General features: G+C 45.1%; 1 protein-coding gene across 2 annotated transcripts in view; it reads left to right on the forward strand.

Moving 5' to 3' along the window:
- Nucleotides 1-18,071, forward strand: part of SLC28A3 (solute carrier family 28 member 3) — a 57,686-nt gene that overhangs the window by 26,092 nt on the left and 13,523 nt on the right. Inside the window, exons 3-12 of one of the 2 annotated variants that reach the window (XM_084794551.1) lie at nt 1,973-2,055; nt 3,697-3,788; nt 5,337-5,526; nt 8,038-8,182; nt 10,459-10,572; nt 11,286-11,363; nt 12,282-12,362; nt 13,454-13,534; nt 15,521-15,646; nt 17,449-17,579. In XM_084794551.1, coding sequence (XP_084650677.1) covers nt 1,973-2,055; nt 3,697-3,788; nt 5,337-5,526; nt 8,038-8,182; nt 10,459-10,572; nt 11,286-11,363; nt 12,282-12,362; nt 13,454-13,534; nt 15,521-15,646; nt 17,449-17,579 — 1,121 coding nt within the window. The remainder of the gene's footprint in view (nt 1-1,972; nt 2,056-3,696; nt 3,789-5,336; nt 5,527-8,037; nt 8,183-10,458; nt 10,573-11,285; nt 11,364-12,281; nt 12,363-13,453; nt 13,535-15,520; nt 15,647-17,448; nt 17,580-18,071) is intronic. The other variant, XM_084794552.1, reaches the window with a different exon arrangement.

The following is an 18,071-nucleotide window of genomic DNA, read 5'->3' on the forward strand; positions in this document are numbered from 1 at the left end:
GTAAACGTCAGAATCCTGAAAGTAAACTATGGGGTCTGAGTGCCCATCCGTGGTAGCACATGGACCACTCTGGTTCAGGATGTTGGCAAGAGCTGTGAGGATGTGTCAGAGCCCTACACATTTGCAGCTGATGATTGCTGCAAGCCTGAAATTGCTCTAAAAAGTCTGCTGTTCTGTTGTTTCACAAAAGAACAAAGCAAAATTTCATATTTCACAGCGGTAAACAGGACTATGCAGGCTGAGTAGCAGCTGCTTTGGCCGCACTGGGCTTTGGGTGACCTTGAAGATCATTTCTGTAGGTAGGCGTGCACACAGAGGACTGAGCAGGGAGAGGGTGTGAGCAGAGGGTGAGAGAAAGGAAACACACAGTGGCCTGTGGTGATTAGGCAGTGGATGATTCCCCATGATGATAGAGGCTAAGGGTAGTTTTGGTGTCCACTTTAAAGAGGGGCTAGAGAGATGGCTCAGAGGTTAAGAGCACTGTCTGCTCTTCCAAAGGTCCTGAGTTCAACATCCAGCAACCACATGGTGGCTCCCAAACACTTATAATGAGATCTGGTGCCCTCTTCTGGAGTACAGGCACACATATGGGCAGAATACTGTACAAATACTAAATAAATCTTAAAAAAAAAAAAAGATAAAGAACTAAACAACTAAACAGAAGCATTCCATAGGTGGCAGGTAGCTTGGGACACGTTGACAACGAAACACCACAATCATTGGAATCAAATATTTACCAAATCACTATATGTCAAGTAGAAATACAGAGCTAGAAAGGTGGCTCAGCAGTTAGCAACCCTGCTCTTGCCAAAGACCTCCGTGTCATTCCCAGCACCCACACGGCAGCTCACAACTATCCATAGCGGGATCCACAGGATTCCACAGCCTCTTTTGGCCTTTGTGGGTGCAGGTGGTACACACACACACACACACACACACACACACACACACACACACACAGAGGAAAAGCATTTAGACCCATGGAACAAAAATAAGTAAATCTGTTTTCAAAAGAAGACATAAGTGGCTGACTCACCTCTGCCCCTGACTGTGGCGTCTGGAATTTGGATTATTTCCTTTCCTCTTCTTGAGGACCACTCTAGAAAACAAAGGTAGCTGGAGGCAGAAAGAACAGTCTGTCCTTGATGTGCTCTGTGACCTTCGGTATCTCTCTGGGCCAGAAGCCATTTATTTCTACCTTTTAAAGGCCCCTGTGCACATGCCAGAGAGCCAAAGCGAGCCCCTCCCAGCATTACACCTGCCAGTGCATGTTCAGAAGCATGGCGCACCTGAACACGCCCCAGCTGCGCACAATGGCCAACTGCACCGGCTGAAGAATTGCAGAATGGACAGAGGGAGCTATTCTAGAAACTGGATAGGTCATGGATATTTGGGAAAAAGCTCATCCTGTTCCCAGAAAAAAAAAACTGTCCATAAAAAGTGGCCGCTGTGCATGTTGCACATAAGTCATCAGGGTGAGGGCAACACTCCCACAAGTCCCAGCTGAGAGGACCTGAGTCCCCAGGAGAGTCTGTCAGCTCTCCAAGGTTGGATGAGGTACCTTCAAGGCAAGCCTTGGTTCAGTTTCAGGATTCAGAAATGAGCCTGAATTACACAGCCCTTGCTGTTAACTACATTTCATCTTTCCCCCAAAACCAGAGCTGGTGTCTGGTGTTGAATGATTACAGCAGAAACCAGGACAAAAATCAGAAGTGCAAACATGTCCCCTTTCCAAAGACAAAAAATGTGGTGGTGGGGATGCCAGAGAGAGTCCATAATGTGACCCTGAAAGAATGTTCATGCAGTAGCTAACAGGAACAATAATAAGTTATTGTGTAGTGATTATAAAAACTGTTTTTTTGTTGTTGTTGTTTTTTTTTTTTTTTTTTTGTCTGAGTGCTGAGCAAAAGAGTCCGAAGCCCATAATGCCCAGATTTTCATTATTCTCTCTGTTGCAATGTTTGGTCTCCAGGGCGACAGGCAGATTACGATTGAGCAGGAGTCTCTGGAAAACAAAGACTTGGAGGAGGATGACCAAGATGAGCATCAAAAAGGGTACCGTTCTTAAGCCGCAGACAAAGCCTCACTTAGCCACTCTGGGCTTTATCCCATATTTGTCATTTATTTTCTATTCTCTTCTGTTTTTTAAATTTTACTGTTTCGTTAGAAACCGTCACCACCTCCAGCCCCATGCAGCCATCCAGCACCACTTGGAAAAATTAATGGCCTTTGAGGGTGATGGATGTGGTCAATTCGAAATGACATTGCTCTAGGAAGCCAGAATTTATTTTTACACTCAGCCAGGACAGTCTTCTCATTAAAGGCATAAATTACCCAACTAATGACTCCAATCTGTATATAAGGAGTCAATTTATCTTCTCCATATCAATCAATAGCAAAGCCTACATTAAATCTCAGCGAGCTGGTTCAGGGAGTTGGCTCAGCCTGTCAATCCTGGTGATCTGACCTTAGTCCCAGGTCCTGCCTGCTGGAAGGGGAGCACCAACTGCTGGAGGCCATCCCCACTTGCTCTGTGACACACACATGTTCACACACATACACAGAAAACAGAAATATAATTTTAAAAACCCCAAACCTTCACCTATCTTATCTTGAATTAGTCCAAGTTTTTGCAATAAGCTAAGAGCCAGCAGATGTGTGTTGACAGGGTCTGCTAGGTAGCCCAGGCTAGCTCTGGACTTGCCTTTACCACCCCCTTGCCTGCTCTCAAATGCTGGGGCTATAGGTGTGAGCCATCACACATGGTTTAGGCGGTGTTATCATCCTGATTTTGCGTTAGTAAAATGAAGTTTGAAGGTCAGTCTGCTTGAGAACAAACGGTCTGGAATTTCAGTCTGATACTGCATCATTATACATTTTCTAAACTACTATGTAAATTTTTGTTTAAATTTGTGTATCTCTAAAGAGCTTTTTAAATATTTATTCATGTATTTTAGTGTATGTGTGTTTTACCTGCATGTACTGTACGGGGCTCTGATCCAGGGGGCTGAGACAATCTCTTGAGGAGTCACACGTCCTCAGATTTCACTAATATTCATGGCACCCAGGCAATCACGGGTGGCTTGAGAACTGTTCAGCCTTGACAACCAAATGAAGCGGTCTATACCACCGACTTTGCTCTGTTGGGCTGCTGTAATGAATTACACACTTTCCTACCACTAAAAGATCTAATAAAGTCGGTGTGCAGCCGATGGACGCCTATTAACAGTGCCTCTTCACCCTAGCTGCCTTAAAAAAAAACACCGCCTCCTCATATGAGAACAGCATGCTGTTGGCTTTTCCTGAATTAGACCCCGAGAAACGGCCTTCACCACACTTGGATTCGCCTAATAATCAAATAATTCGTGGTGTTTCAGATTTTCAGCACACAAGTTTCCATACACGCGCCTAACCCTGAACGTTTCCCTGGGTAACGGTGTGCTGTGTGTGTGAGTGTGTGTGTGTATGTGTGACACACACTCTGAACCCTTCCAGTCAGATTCCGTCCCCTTCCTCAGAGCTTGGCACACTCATTCAGTGATCAATCCAAGTTATGCCCAGTGTCTGGCCCAAATGAATGTCTCATTTCTGCTTTGAGAAAAGGCTTCAGAAACCACAGCCTAACCCAGGCCTCACACGCCAGGCATTTCGTGTTCCGATGTTCACCCCTGCGGCCTTTCTGCTTTTATGTTGCAGGTGTTTGGAAAGGAAGTATGACGCAATTTGTGAGTTTTGTAGGAAGCACAGGATCATTCTTCGGCGCATCCTCGGGGGCATTTTATTGACTGGTAAATACCAAAGGGCCGTAGAATTCTATTGTCATTTCTTGGAATCTTTTAAGTGTTAGCTCTTTGTGGAAGGAAAGAAAGGAATCTCCCCTTCCCCTGTCCCCTGCCATAGACTCCCCCAGGGGAGTGGTGAAGTCTCCCAAGAAGTCCCTGAAGGGAAAGCCTACACAGATTGTTTCCCTGCCTTGTTTTTATTTAAGATTTATTCATTTATTATGTATGCAGTGCTCTGCATGCATGTACACCTGCAGGTCAGAAGAGGGCATCAGATCACATTCTAGATGGCTGTGAGCCACCACGTGGGTGCCGGGAATTGAACTCAGGACCTCTGGAAGAGCAGTCAGTGCTCTTAACCTCTGAGCCATCTCTCCAGGCCCATCCCTGCCTTGTTTATGTGGCCAAATGGCTTTTTTTTTTCAGTCACCTTCTGTTGCTATAACTGAATATTGAAGGCTCAATCATAGATGTTTATTCAGGTCCTGGAAATAAGGAAGTTCAAGATCAGGATGCCAGCACTGGGGAGGGCCTTCTACTCCATTACAGCATGGAGGATGGCTTCGAAGCTCTCGGCAGCACACCCTAACCCATGTCTGCCGCTGCTGACATCATGGCGGCCCTGCCCTCAGGACCTCGTCCAATTCCGATTACACCCTTAAAACCCCAGCTCTGCTGCTCTCCCTATATGGGACGTGGGGATTAAGTTGCCAACACACAAACTTCAGGGGGTACAGACCTAGCACTACCCTATTCGTGGGGCTCACAGTGCCCTTGTTGTTGTGACGTGTTTTCAAGGAAGCACATTGGCTAATGTGAATCCAGGCAACTGGCAGACTTCATCATGAGCACGAGGTTAAGCAGGAACAACAAACATTAATTGTGGGAGTAATTAGACGTTTGTAAGAGAAGGCTACACCGACAAAGCCAAGCGTTGCCCTGATGTTCAATCAGTGCAATAGGAACAACAAGGGTTGGCCATCTTCCCTCTAGCAGGCTGAAGAGTCATTCAGGTCTGGCCATATTGGACCTTCAGCACTGCCCTTGTGAGTATAGCCACAGATACTATGTAAGTAGAAAGGCGTGGCTACACTGCAGTTCTACTTGACAAGAGGGAACAAGTGCACACAAGCAAATGCCACCGAGGCGTGCCACCTCCCTGGCAGCAAGCTGGACTTAGCCTGTGAGCTGTGGTTTGCTGACTTTTTAGAATAAGAACTGTTATGTATGTATTGAGACAGCATCTTGCTGTGCAGCTCTTGGTGTTCTTTAGTGGCAGGCACAGGGACCAAGTGTCAGGATTCAGGAACTGAGATGGAGGTATAAGAGAAAATAAAAAAACAAAACAAAGCCAGCATCCTTTTCTCTACCATGGTAAAATCGTAGGGACTTTCTTGAAGGAAAAACAAAGAAAAGCAAAGGCTGAGCTAGAGAAGCCAGTGCCACACTAAGCACCCCAGCATCCAATGGGTGCTTGCCTAAGTCAGACCCAGGCTGGCAACCCAGGTCCACTGCTCTGATGATATTAAGCATCTGAATTTGCCTCCTGGACAGGTTTGCTGGTCCTGGTGATTGCAGCCTGTTCGATAAACTTCCACAGAGCCCTTCCTCTTTTTGTGATCACCTTGGTTACCATCTTCTTTGTTGTCTGGGATCATTTGGTGGCCAAATACGAGCAGCGAATTGAGGAGGTCCTGTCTCCAGGCAGAAGTCTTCTCAACAGGCACTGGTTCTGGATGAAATGGTAAATACCACTTTTTCTCCCACTGCAGGGGTGGGAGGTTGGCTCTCTCCAACACTGTTCCAAATGTGTTCTAAAATTCCACTTCATTGATGGGATATTGAAGCTTGGGGGGAAAAAACCTGGAGAGCAATCATTATGATGCCTCCGTTTTTCCTTTTTCTTTCCTTTTTGGTTTTTCAAGACAAGGTTTCTCTCTTTAGACTTGACTCTCCTGGACTTGCTTTATAGACCAGGCTGGCCTTGAACTCACAGTGATCCACTTGCCTTTGCCCCCTGAGTGCTGGGATTAAAGGTGTGCGCCACCACGCTCAGCTGATGCCTCTATTTTTCAAACAGGAAGTGAAGACCAGGGTGAGAGAATGAATCACTTGAAAGTTATTCAAGTGTCACAAGAAGTCCTTTAACTCAAGTGCCAGTGAGAGCCCAAAGACAAAGCACGCCTCTGCATGTCTGTGCTATGGGGACACCTAGATATCTACATACAGGGCAAGAACATAGAACAGCATATGGCTTAGTCATGCAGGGACAGCTTTAGCGCTCTCCACCTTGTCAGTGGAATGAGATCGTGTTCAATCAGTAATGTCTGTCCTGCCCCAGGTCAGAGGACAGCGCAAGATGCTGTGCTGTCTCAGTACTGACCTAAAGACTGGTTTATAAGTACAAAACAGTAGAGATTGCTGACAGTGTGAATTTGCTTTTTTTTTCCCCTAGCTTTTTTCTTTGTATATAGTTATGTGTAATCTCACTAAATTTCCTTGCAGAATGGAAATCATAGCCTATATTCAAACTTGAGCATGTTTTATGTTGTTACTTATTTGTTATTATTAGTTTTTTCAAACAGGAAATGAAGACCGAGACGAGATGATAGCTCAGTTTTGTTTGGGTTTGTGTGTGTATTTTCAATGCACAATGAACAGAAATACTTTTTATTAAGTTGGGCCAACTGGTGTCCCCAGTATTTGTATTTATTTGTTGACTATTGAATTCAATACTGTTTAGATTAGGTTTTCATTTCCTTAAAAAGTAGATATTGCCAGGCAGTTGTGGCACACGCCTTTAATCCCAGCACTTAGGAAGCAGAGGCAGGCTGACCTCTGAGGTCAAGGCAAGCCTGGTCTACAAAGTGGGTTCCAGGACAGCCAGGGCCACAGAGAGAAACTATGCCTCAAAAACAAAACAAAACAAAACAAAACAAAAACCCAGATCTCTAAAAATCCCCTTGATGCTAAAGCACCCAATTTTTTTGTGTGTAAGCGATGTATTAAAATTATGACATTTTCTCCTTTTTTGTCCCATTTTATTTACCGGGAGACATCTATCTTCTATGCTGTATAACAATATATGAACCTAACCAACCCAGGTCCAGCCAATGGCCAGGACGTTCTCCACAGCTGAGTGCAGAGCGGGGACTCACTTTCACACGAACTCTGGCGCCCCATATTTAATTGCCTCCCCTTGAGGGGGAGGCGTGGTGGCACTCAGAGGAAGGATAGCAGGCTACCAAGAAGAGACTTGATACCCTATGAGCATATACAGGGGGAGGAGGTCCCCCTCAGTCACAGTCATAGAGGAGGGGAGTAGGGGGAAAGCAGGAGGGAGGGAGGAATGGGAGGATACAAGGGATGGGATAACTATTGAGATGTAATATAAATGAATTAATTTTTAAAAAGGAAAAAAATAAAATACAAATAACTAATGATACCTCTCCTTGCTCTTAGCAATGACCACAAGCATACTTTAGTTTAAGATGTCCCTTCCTTCTCTGGCTAGAAACAACTCAGCCAAAAGCCTCATCTTCCTTTCTCCCAGTGTCCCAATTCACTGGGAGCCAGCAATAAGATGAGGACAAGGGTAGCTCTGACTTGAGGCTGAGGCTTCCTTCTCTGGGAATGGGGCTGGCTCCCTGGGGACCTGACTCTCCCTTAAAGGAACCCACATCCTCTCACAGCGAGATCTCCTCTCCTTAGAAAAGGCCCAGTTGAGTCATAGTTCACAGGACTGGTTCTTTCCACTGGGATCACATGGGACACTGGACACTTCACCCATCCTTAGCTCATCAGGATGATGCACTCACCACACGGTGGCCTTCCTCCTCCTCCCATTGGAGCCATGACCCAGCCTATCATGTCCACTAGACACTGCAGAGGGAAGGAAGGTAGGGACCCAAAGATGACTTAGATTTGTGGATGGTCCCCTAATTACAGAGAACACATTCTCTCATGAAGGGAGGAGGGTGACACTCGTCCCAAAAAGGACAGAGAGGAAAGCTAGGGCATCACTCAGAGATCAGATGTCCTGTACCCGCACCTGTTCTCTCTGATGCTCGTGAGCACATCCCTGAACTTGTGAGCCAGAAGGTGAGAGGGGCATATCTCACTAAGGCCACAGACATCTAAAAGCACGGCTTCCTGGTTCTGGCTGTGCTTATCTCATTAGCCGTCTCCAGGTTTAAGCCTCATTACAATATTCAAGTTGGCACACTAAAGGACACCGGCTTTCCCCTTCTCACAGGGTGATATGGAGCGTTTTGATCCTGGCCATCATTTTCTGGCTGATCCTTGACACTGCCAAATTGGGCAAACAGCAGCTGGTATCCTTTGGCGGACTCACAATGTACATTGTCCTGTTATTTCTGTTTTCCAAGTATCCAACCAGAGTAAGTACAAAGTGGCCCTGGGAGGAGGGGGTGCCCAAGACTTAAATAGTCACTGTGAAGGAATCTAACTAGGCAAGTTTGCTTCACCTTAGTGTGAGTCCTTAAGGGCTGAGGGTGCTTGTCTGGAGCTGTTTTTTTTTTTTTTTTTTTTTTACTTCTAGTAATTTCCACTTGTAAAACATTCCTCCTGTCCACTCGGGTGCCATTACTAAAGACACAGAAGTCATTCCTTTAGACCCATTTCTTAGATGGTCAGTTACTAAGATTTTATGCTCAATCCTGCACTTTTTCAGTTTTGAGACAGGAACTTCTATAGCTCAGGCTGGCCTCAAGCTTGCTAAGGGTCACCTGGAACTCCTGGCCCTCCTTCCTGCTTCCGATGTGCTAGAATTCTAAGCAGGTACAACCATGCCCCATTTATAGGGGGCTGGGGACTGATGCAGGGCTTTGCACACAGTAGCCAAGCCCTCTACCAACCAAGCTACCTCTCCAGCCTTCAGTCCTGACGTTTTACAAAAATTCCATTTTGATTTGGGCTTTTTCATTCTCAAATTGATCCTTATATGCTCTTCCACCATTGCATCTAATTCACACACACACACACACACACACACACACATACACACATACACACACACACACACACACACACACACACACACACACACACACACCATTTTTACCAGCCAATGGCCCATGAGATGAGTATGACTCTTGAGATGGAAACTTTCGCCTGAGAATCACGATGGCAAGGTGTGGCAGCCCGTCTGGCTGGATGATCGTGACCTGCAGAAAAAGCACTACTCAGAGATCAAGTTGACCTAATACAGTAACGTCTGGATGACAACATCTCCGTTCTCCATGCTGTCAATCCACTCGCTTCTGCTCTGAGAATAGATGTAGATGGCAGACAGTCCATTCCTTCTGCCATCCTAGGTCAGCATTCGAGGCCATAGCTTCCCTTTATTGTGGAACAAGAGCCCCTCAACCGGGCCAAATTCCATCTGATCCACTTATAGCTGTCAGATAAACAAGCTTTGAACACAGGAAAAATCAATGTCTACCATTCCCATTTTCCAAGTGGAGAAATAATTGTACATGTAACATTTACAATATGACCAGATGTTTTGGAGACAATTCTTTGTGTCCAAGTCATTTATCCAAGACTTCATGGCCACATATTTTCTCAGATTTTGCACCAAGGTTTATAAAGAGTGAATGCAGCCCTGATTTTTTTTTCTAAACCAGACATTTACAACATCCCCTTTAAGGTTCAGGACACAGCACAGAAGAGGGCAGGAGAAGAGTGTGGAATGCAAGCATTGCACTGAGTTTACTTGTATGGGGACTGTCTTAGTTTCATTTCCAGTAGCTTTGATAAGATAACCCTGACAAAGTTACGTTAGGGAAGAAAGGACCCCTTTTGTTCATGATTACAGGAAATAGTTCATCACCGCGCGAAAATTCAAGAGGCTGGAACAAGACGCAGCTATGCATATTATTCATGTTCGAGAGCAGAGAGCAATGAATTAACGCACTCATGCTTGAACTCAGTTCCTCTTCTCCACTCTCACACAGCTCAGGAGCCCCTGTGTAGGGAGTGGTGCCACCCACAGTGTACAAATCATCCCAGTTCAATTAATGCAGTAAAGACAATCCCTAACAAATACAGCCACAGGTCAAATCCTTTATTGAGTCCCAGATAGTTACGGGTGTGCCAAGTTCATGGTTAAAACCAACAGCCACAGTGTCCTATCTCTTACTTCTGGATTATTATCAGCTATGGATACGTTTTTGGAAGGGCAGAGTCATTGTCTTCAGTTGTGTACCCATTGCCAAACCCATAGCATAGACTCCAACGCGTAGCTCCAAATCCAGGGTCACACCAATGACCCTGTTCAAACTCAGTGAGTTATAAAACAGAACAGATAGAAATATGAGGAAGAGATTTATCAGAATAAAGATGGTAGACAGGGAAGGGAGGGAGATAAGGGCAGAAGTGGGAGTCATTAGCATGATTATACACATGTATGAAATTATCAAAGACCAAATTTAATTAGTTGGGAAAATTTCTCCATTCCTGGCTGTTGGGCTTCCCCAGCCATATGTAAGAATTCTTCCAAGGAAACAGCGTCCCTTAGGTGTCTATGGTAACCATTAACTCGAAGGGGTCTGTTGCAATTGCCCAATGTTACCGAGCTTTTTGTTGTTCATTTAAGCCTCATTACAATGTTCAAGTTAGTACAATATTCACCAGTCTCCATCTTGGTCCACAGGTTTACTGGAGGCCTATCTTTTGGGGAATTGGGCTACAGTTTCTTCTTGGGCTCTTAATTCTAAGGACCAAGCCTGGATTTATTGCTTTTGATTGGATGGGAAAACAAGTTCAGGTAAGCAGTTCAAAAGAGAGCCGCGTGAGCTGGGACAGGAGGGTCGGAAGTTCAAAACCAGCCTTGGCCACAAGGCAAATTTGGAGCCAACCTGGGTCTCATGAGATCTTGTCTCAAAAAAAAAAAAAATCCTTTGCTTTTTCTTATACTTTTAGCATTTGGATGTAGCTCGGGACATAAAAGTAGGCGATTTGTTTGTAACACTGTACTCTAATTTTAATTCCATGGCACAAATTAGGCTTGGTGCTTATATCAAATATGTTCATCTGTGTAGTCAATCAAGCTCGTCGCTGCCCCCTACCTGTGTCACCCAATGGATCACATCCTTATTCCTATTGCCCCATCGTCCAGCCCAAGGGGTCCCGTGTTTCCGCGATACTCCCCAAAACAGAGAAAGAGCCTTCCTCTGCATCTAGGGGTAACCAGGGCCATCCTTGTGTAGCATCTAAGATTTATCAGAGGCAACCACCATGGTCAGAGCAAGTCAGACTGAACGTCAGAAGGGGCAGGGAATCTACATGTGGGGATGATTTTAAAAGAGGTATTTATGGCATCTACCAATGGATCAATGCTGAGAATATTTACTTTGCAATTCTGCTTAATGAGTTTGCTGGCTCTCATCCATCCTCTGCAGGGCTGAGTGCTGATCATGGTTTACAATGACCAATCTCTCTCTCTCTCTCTCTCTCTCTCTCTCTCTCTCTCTCTCTCAGACTTTTCTGGGGTACACTGATACTGGAGCTAAATTTGTCTTCGGTGAAAAGTATACAGACCACTTCTTTGCATTTAAGGTAACCCCACATACATTTTTATGCCTATTAAAATGAAAAGAACACTAATGTGAGACAAAATGTGTTTTTAAGGGTATTAGTAATCAATTTTTCTAAATTAGATCCTGCATAAATTGTCCTGGCATCTTGCCTCTGACCAATTATCTGGGGAATACAGGGGAAGGGCGAGGTAGAGCAGGCTCCAGGGAGGGACCCATTACTTCTGTTGTGGACGTCCCATTTTAATGACTTTATCTAATCTTTTTTTCTTGGTTTATTTTATTTAATGGGTATGAGTGATTTGTTTACATGTATATATATACATCACATGAATGCAGTACCCATAAAGGCCAGAAGAGGCCATTAAATCTCATGAACGGAGTTACAGGCAATTGTGAGCTGCCATGTATGTGCTGGGAATTGAACCCAGAAGCCATCTTTCCAGCCTCTGACTTCCTCTAGTCTTAATTACTTCCCAAAGACTACATCCCAAACACAACCACTACTGAATTTGAGAGATATTTAAATATTTACCACATGGACTTTTGGAGACATACTCAAACCAATGCAATATAGAACTTAAGAGTAGGGGCTGGAGAGCTGGCTCAGTGGTTAAGAGCACTGTCTGCTCTTCCAAAGGATCTAGGTTCAATTCCCAGCACCCATATGGCAGTTCACAACTGTCTGTAACTCCAGTTCCAGGGGATCTGACACCTTCACACTAATGCACATAAAATAAAATAAATAATTTCCTAAAAGGACTTAGGAGTTGGAGGCTGTCCAGAGGGCAATTGCTTGATGGAAGTAGTCTTCAGTTAAAAGGGACTTCACTCCTGTTGTTTGTAGGGGGAAAGAGGGGGCAGAGAGGAGGCCTACTAGGAAGCTTGCAGTATCCTTTGCACTGATGAGTGACCGTGCTTGTGCCTCACCCACCCACAGATCCTGCCAATTGTGGTTTTCTTCAGCACTGTGATGTCCATGCTTTACTACCTGGGATTCATGCAGTGGATCATCAGGAAGGTACGGGGATGCTCGGGTTCAGGCATTTATCTCTACCACCATCTAAGTCCTTAGATCCCAACCCATGATCCTGCAGGTGTCCTCAGCAAGAATTTTACCTTGGGAGCCTTCAAAAGGACTTTGACTCGCAACCCAATGGATAGCTCCCACGAAGTCATAGGAGTTACTTCTGCTGTGAGAAAACAGAGGCTTGGTGCCTGCCAGGGAAAGCAGCACTGCTGTTTCCTTGCTGTTTCTACATAGGCCGTAGTCACAGCTTCCCATGAGGTACCAAGGGTCCTCCAGGCCTTCCATGCAGGGGCCACAGAAATAGAAACAAAATGAAGTTGCTGTTGCTTTGGAGAGTTTCTAAGCGTAGGATACTTTTTAAGTAAGTTAGTCACATTCTTGCTGCCCCGACAGCTGAGTCCTCACCTTCTTCATCATGCAGAGGAGGGCTGGAGAGACAGCTTCAGCTGTTGAGAACATCTTTCTGCCCTATCTGAGTTCAGGTCCCATCACCTCCTCCTAAGAACACTGACTGAGGACCAGACCTTTACTATGTGGATGTTTGAGAGCCAGTCTAGATGTAAACTGTCCCCACAGAGCCACCACAAAAGTGGAAGCCCAAAACCACGCACATTTGAATTAAGTAAGGAAAACGCCTTTGACCGCATCCATTTTGGTATTTCTGAGTGGTCTGGCCTTTAACAGAGCAACAGCTTCCCCTTCTGCAATACGGGGATGACAGCATCTGCTCCAAGGATAGATGGATCACTCAGGTCTCTACTGCTTACAGTCATTCCTGGACCACAGAAAAGCTTCCTATCTGTAGTAGCAATTGTCTATCCCTTGTATTTATTTAGTCTACAGAGACCCGTCTCTGCATTGCTCAGAAGTAGACACATTGATGCAGACTTAGACTAGAGTAGGAAGACTTGGCTGATCAACTCTGTGGGTCGGATGAGTTTCATGTATGTTTAGCCCCCTCACTAACCTGGCAATAGTTTGTCAACAACCTCAGTCTTTTAACATAGATTAGATTTTAGCCGACCTTTAAGGCTTTGCAAATAAATAGCTCTTTGCTGACTTGGTCTGTTTCTTCCTTCTAGGTCGGATGGCTAATGCTTGTCACTATGGGGTCATCTCCCATTGAGTCTGTAGTTGCTGCTGGCAACATATTTATTGGGCAAGTAAGTTGTAGTAACAGAAACCAAGCAAACACTTGCTGATGGGGATGCTATCTTTCCAAAACAGATGAAAGTCATGGATGCATCATCATCTCTTTAGGGTAGAGTGAAGAGTGTAAAATAACACACACGAGTGTGCGAGGGTTCATGTGTGTATGTGTGAGTGTGGTGTGTGTGTGTGTGTGTGTAGAGAGAGGGGGGGGAGGGTTGTTGTGGGAGGGAGTTATTGAAATCTCAGAGAGAACACCATTATTTTTATCATCATAGGGCTTCTCCACAATTTATCCACTCTTGAGGCCTTTGCTCAACTCAGCAGAGGCCTCTTCAGAGGTGAAGCAGTTCACCCCAAGTGATCACTGTTTTTGAGCTTCACCTGGTGCATAGGGAGCCTCGTCTTCTCACAGCAACGCTGTGGCAATGAAGACAAAAGCTTGCCGCCAACAGTCCTATAGGCACAGGAACACACATTCCTATCACGTTGAGCCACCCACCTTTCCCGAGCCTGCAGAAGATCCGTTCAGATTTTTCTTTCTTCTCATGGAAGACAGACTTTCAGGTTATTGTCCCTCTTCCCTAGCCCATCGGATGAGTAAGTACCCTTCTGCTGGAGGCCCATTCAAGCAAAGACATGCTATCCCTCAATCCTGGAGCCACTCTTAAGGCATGGAAGGTCAGGAACAGCCACATCCCTGGGGACACACAGCTTCAGGGAAAATGGAATCATGCTGTGAGACCACAGGACAATGCTGCCAGCAACACTGCCCAAAGAAAGTGGGAAAACATACCACAGGAAAAATACATGGCCCCCAGATCCCAGGCTTAAAACTGCTCATGGCACACAGAGTTAAGTAACAAGAGTAAGGTTGGCTCGCTAGCCTGGAGCAGTCTTTATGTGTGTGGTGCTGATGCTTCCTTCCCTAGGAGTTGAAATTATAATAATTATAGTCATAAAATCTCTCAGGACTAATTAATGCACCATCTTGAGATGATTGCTAGTACCTGTGGGGTAAAAGGCCTCACATACTGGGCTCCCTATTTAGTCTATAAATTGAGGCTCAACACATTCAATCTCACAGAACAATTAGAAATAATGAGCAGAAAATTGTAAAATTGCATGCATACGTCTATGGTGCTCAATTTGATAGTTAATATGCCCAAAGTGCTGCTATTATTGATGGAGAGCCTCACATTGCGGGCTGCCTGCCCACCCCACTGAGATTCAAGCCTGTCAGAGTCTCAATTATGGAAGAGCCTATGGGTGCCTGTTCCTATTCTTTGTTCTATAATGCTCTCAATTTCCACAAAACATGCATGAGTCTGTGAAGATCGACCTGGAAAAGGGAAAGTCACAGCGGCTTAAAAACTCTGCCATCTTTAAGGCCGGACTACTAGGTACTGTTCCTTGGCCAACCCTTAGGCAAGTGCTTCAAGGTCTCATAGCATCCAGCCCAAGGCTAGGTGGAGGACTGTTTCAATAGCCTCACACATCTCCAGATTTACCAGGACTATAAATGCACACTGATCTGCAGTTCAAATGACCAGGACACCAATGGTGCAGGACATGCTACAAATGTCAGAAGCATCTTGGGCACATATGTTTCTCTTGTAGTAAGACTGTTTGGCGTATAATTAACTCATGCACAGTTCAGTCTCTTCTTTCCTATTGTTACTGTTTTTCTTTTTCTTTCTCTTCACTGGTGAAGTGTGAGACCAGAAAAGTGCTCCTTGTTGAATTTGACACAAGTTGCCCCAGTCACTTTGGCATTTGAATACTGGGACCCTAAGGAGTGGGGTACCAGGATCCCCTGGGAAACTGTCAAAGCGCAGACTGTGAGGCCACCCTCAGAGTTTCTGATTCCAGTTGGAGAATTTGCATTTCCAGAGTTCCTGGTGACTGCTGGAGACAGGCTGAGTGAGCCTCTCCAACAAGTACAACAGGGAGTACAAAGTTAAGCGTTTAGAAGGTGACATTTTAACATTTGTCTCCAGACAGAGTCTCCGCTGCTGGTCCAACCGTATTTGCCACATGTCACCAGGTCAGAACTGCACACCATCATGACTGCGGGCTTTGCAACAATTGCTGGAAGTGTTCTGGGAGCATACATCTCTTTTGGGGTAAGAATGTCTGAAACATAAGTAAAAGTAAATTCAGTTTCCCCCTTCTCATTTATTGTTTGTTTTTCTTTCTTGTTGCTGATGGGAAATGACACCAAGAACGTGCTACAGGTTTTAAGCAGCCCACTGTTGCTTTGGGTTTTACCATAGTGACCCCAGGGAGTTTTAGAGCTCTGCAGCCATAGTCCTGCCCCTTCCTGCACTTACATCTAACCACAACACATTTTATGACAAGGTTATTTTGCCTAAAACTCCCAATCTGTAGAGGCGCACCCCAGCACTCAGGGAGGCTGAGGCAAGTGGATCTCTGTGAATTCGAGGCCAGCCTGGTCTACAGAGAGAGTCCAGGATAGCCAAGGCTGCTACGCACGCACACACACACACACACACACACACACAACACACACACACAACACACACACACACAACCTGTGTCAGGAAAAAAAGGAAGGAAGGAAGGAAGGAAGAAAGAAAGGAAGGAAGGAAGAAAGAAAGAAAGAAAGAAAGAAAGAAAGAAAGAAAGAAACCTATTTTTGACACAAGTAAAGCCAGTCTAAACCAAGGGTCAGCCGACTGTGGCCCTAGAGCTAGATCCAGGTTCTACTAGATTTTGCTAAAAGGCTTTGTTGAAATCAATATTTTTGGCAAATCCAAATTCTAATGTAGAGCCAATTCTAAGAGCTGGTGGCCAATTTTTGAGGCTGGGGAGTGCTGTGGCCCCACATTGATACAGACCCCAGAAGTGAAACCAGCAATGCAGTGTGGCTCAGGAACTTCATCCCAGATCTTCACAAAGGCCTGGAAGAGCCCAGTAGTAAGAAAGGGGAAAAAGGAAAGACAGGCTGTCCTGAGAGCAGTCTAGGAAGTTCACATAAACGGCCTGCCCTGCCCCTACTGTAGGTAGGAACGCTGCCTTTATATCAATGAGCTAGGTGTAATGGGAATGCCAACGGGGAAGATGCTGGTTCTGGGACTCTGAAAATATAGCCAGGACTCTCTAAAGAAACAGAGCTGATAGAATGAAGTTGGGGGGGGGGTGCACACGCACATCATGAGTGTGTGTGTTTTATTAAACTGGCTTATAGGATGTGCTGCAGGTAGTCCAACGATGTCTGTGTTACACTGAAGAAACTATGAACACAACAGTTGCTCAGCCTTTGGGTTTTAGTTTATCCTAGACAGTTGACAACTGAAATTAGCCCTCACAGTAGGGAAGAAAATCCAGAACCATCCAAATACGGGGTGAGTAAGAAGGGAGTAGACTTATACTGAGGAAAGAAGAAGCAGTTTACATGACAGAGGGACAGTGCGTGGGCTAATGTGTGTAAAGACGGAAAGGATTTCAAGAGAGAAAAGGCCAGAAGAGTGGGGGCCATCCATCTCTGCACATGGGTGGTGCTCCTGTTATCCTTTCTCCGTGCTCCTTCCATCCTTTCTCTGTGCTCCTTCCATCCTTTCTCTGTGCTCCTTCCATCCTTTCTCCGTGCTCCTTCCACCTCGCATATCCCCATCTGAACTGAGAATGTAACAAAATATGAGCTGTAAGGACCACCTAATGTTCAGAGAGACAACACGGGTTGAGACATCTTTGGAAGTTCTTATAATCCAGATTAATTCTCATTCTAAATAATCAGATTTAGGTTGCATGCTTTCCCCAAGGACGTGGTCAGGTGACATAAATTCCTGTCTTGTCCTCTGACTCTCGAGGTGATAAGACTGGGCACCCTGTGAGTGGTGTTCTTCCACACCTCCTAGGAAACACTCTGTCTGGCACATGATCAGCTTCTTCCTTCTCCCGGCAGGTGTCATCCACACACTTGCTAACTGCCTCAGTCATGTCAGCACCTGCATCCCTGGCTGTGGCCAAACTCTTTTGGCCTGAAACAGAGAAACCGAAAGTAACCCTTAAGAGTGCCATGAAAATGGAAAATGGGTAAGTCAACACGTTATTCCCTGACTAGCAATCCTACAGGCTGGGATGCCAAAATCAAGCTTTGATAACAGGAAGAAAGCATAGCCAGTTGCGGCACCAGAATAGAATTGTATAGGGTTTCTTAGATTTTACCTAAGAATCAAACCAAACTCCTCTTTCAATGCTCAAGAAAGCTTTTCTAAACATCTGCTTCTTTTGTTGTTGTTTTGGTTTGATTTTTGTTTTTTGAGACAGACTGTCTCTGTGTGTAGCCTTGACTGTCCTGGACTCTATTCATAGACCAAGCTGGCCTTGAACTCACAGAGATCTGCCTGCCTCTGCCTCCCTGAGTGCTGGAATTAAAGGTGTGAGCCACACTCCTAGCTTAGCATCTGTTTCTGTCTTTCTCTTTTTTTTTTTTTTTTTAATTTCCAAATAAAGTTTTACTGAACACAGTCACATCCATTTGTTTACTCAGTATCTGTGGCTGTTTTTATCTTATAAAGACAGGGT

Source organism: Acomys minous, assembly GCF_964271855.1.
Source record: "Acomys minous genome assembly, chromosome: 9".
In the NCBI taxonomy this organism is placed as follows: Eukaryota; Metazoa; Chordata; class Mammalia; order Rodentia; family Muridae; genus Acomys; species Acomys minous.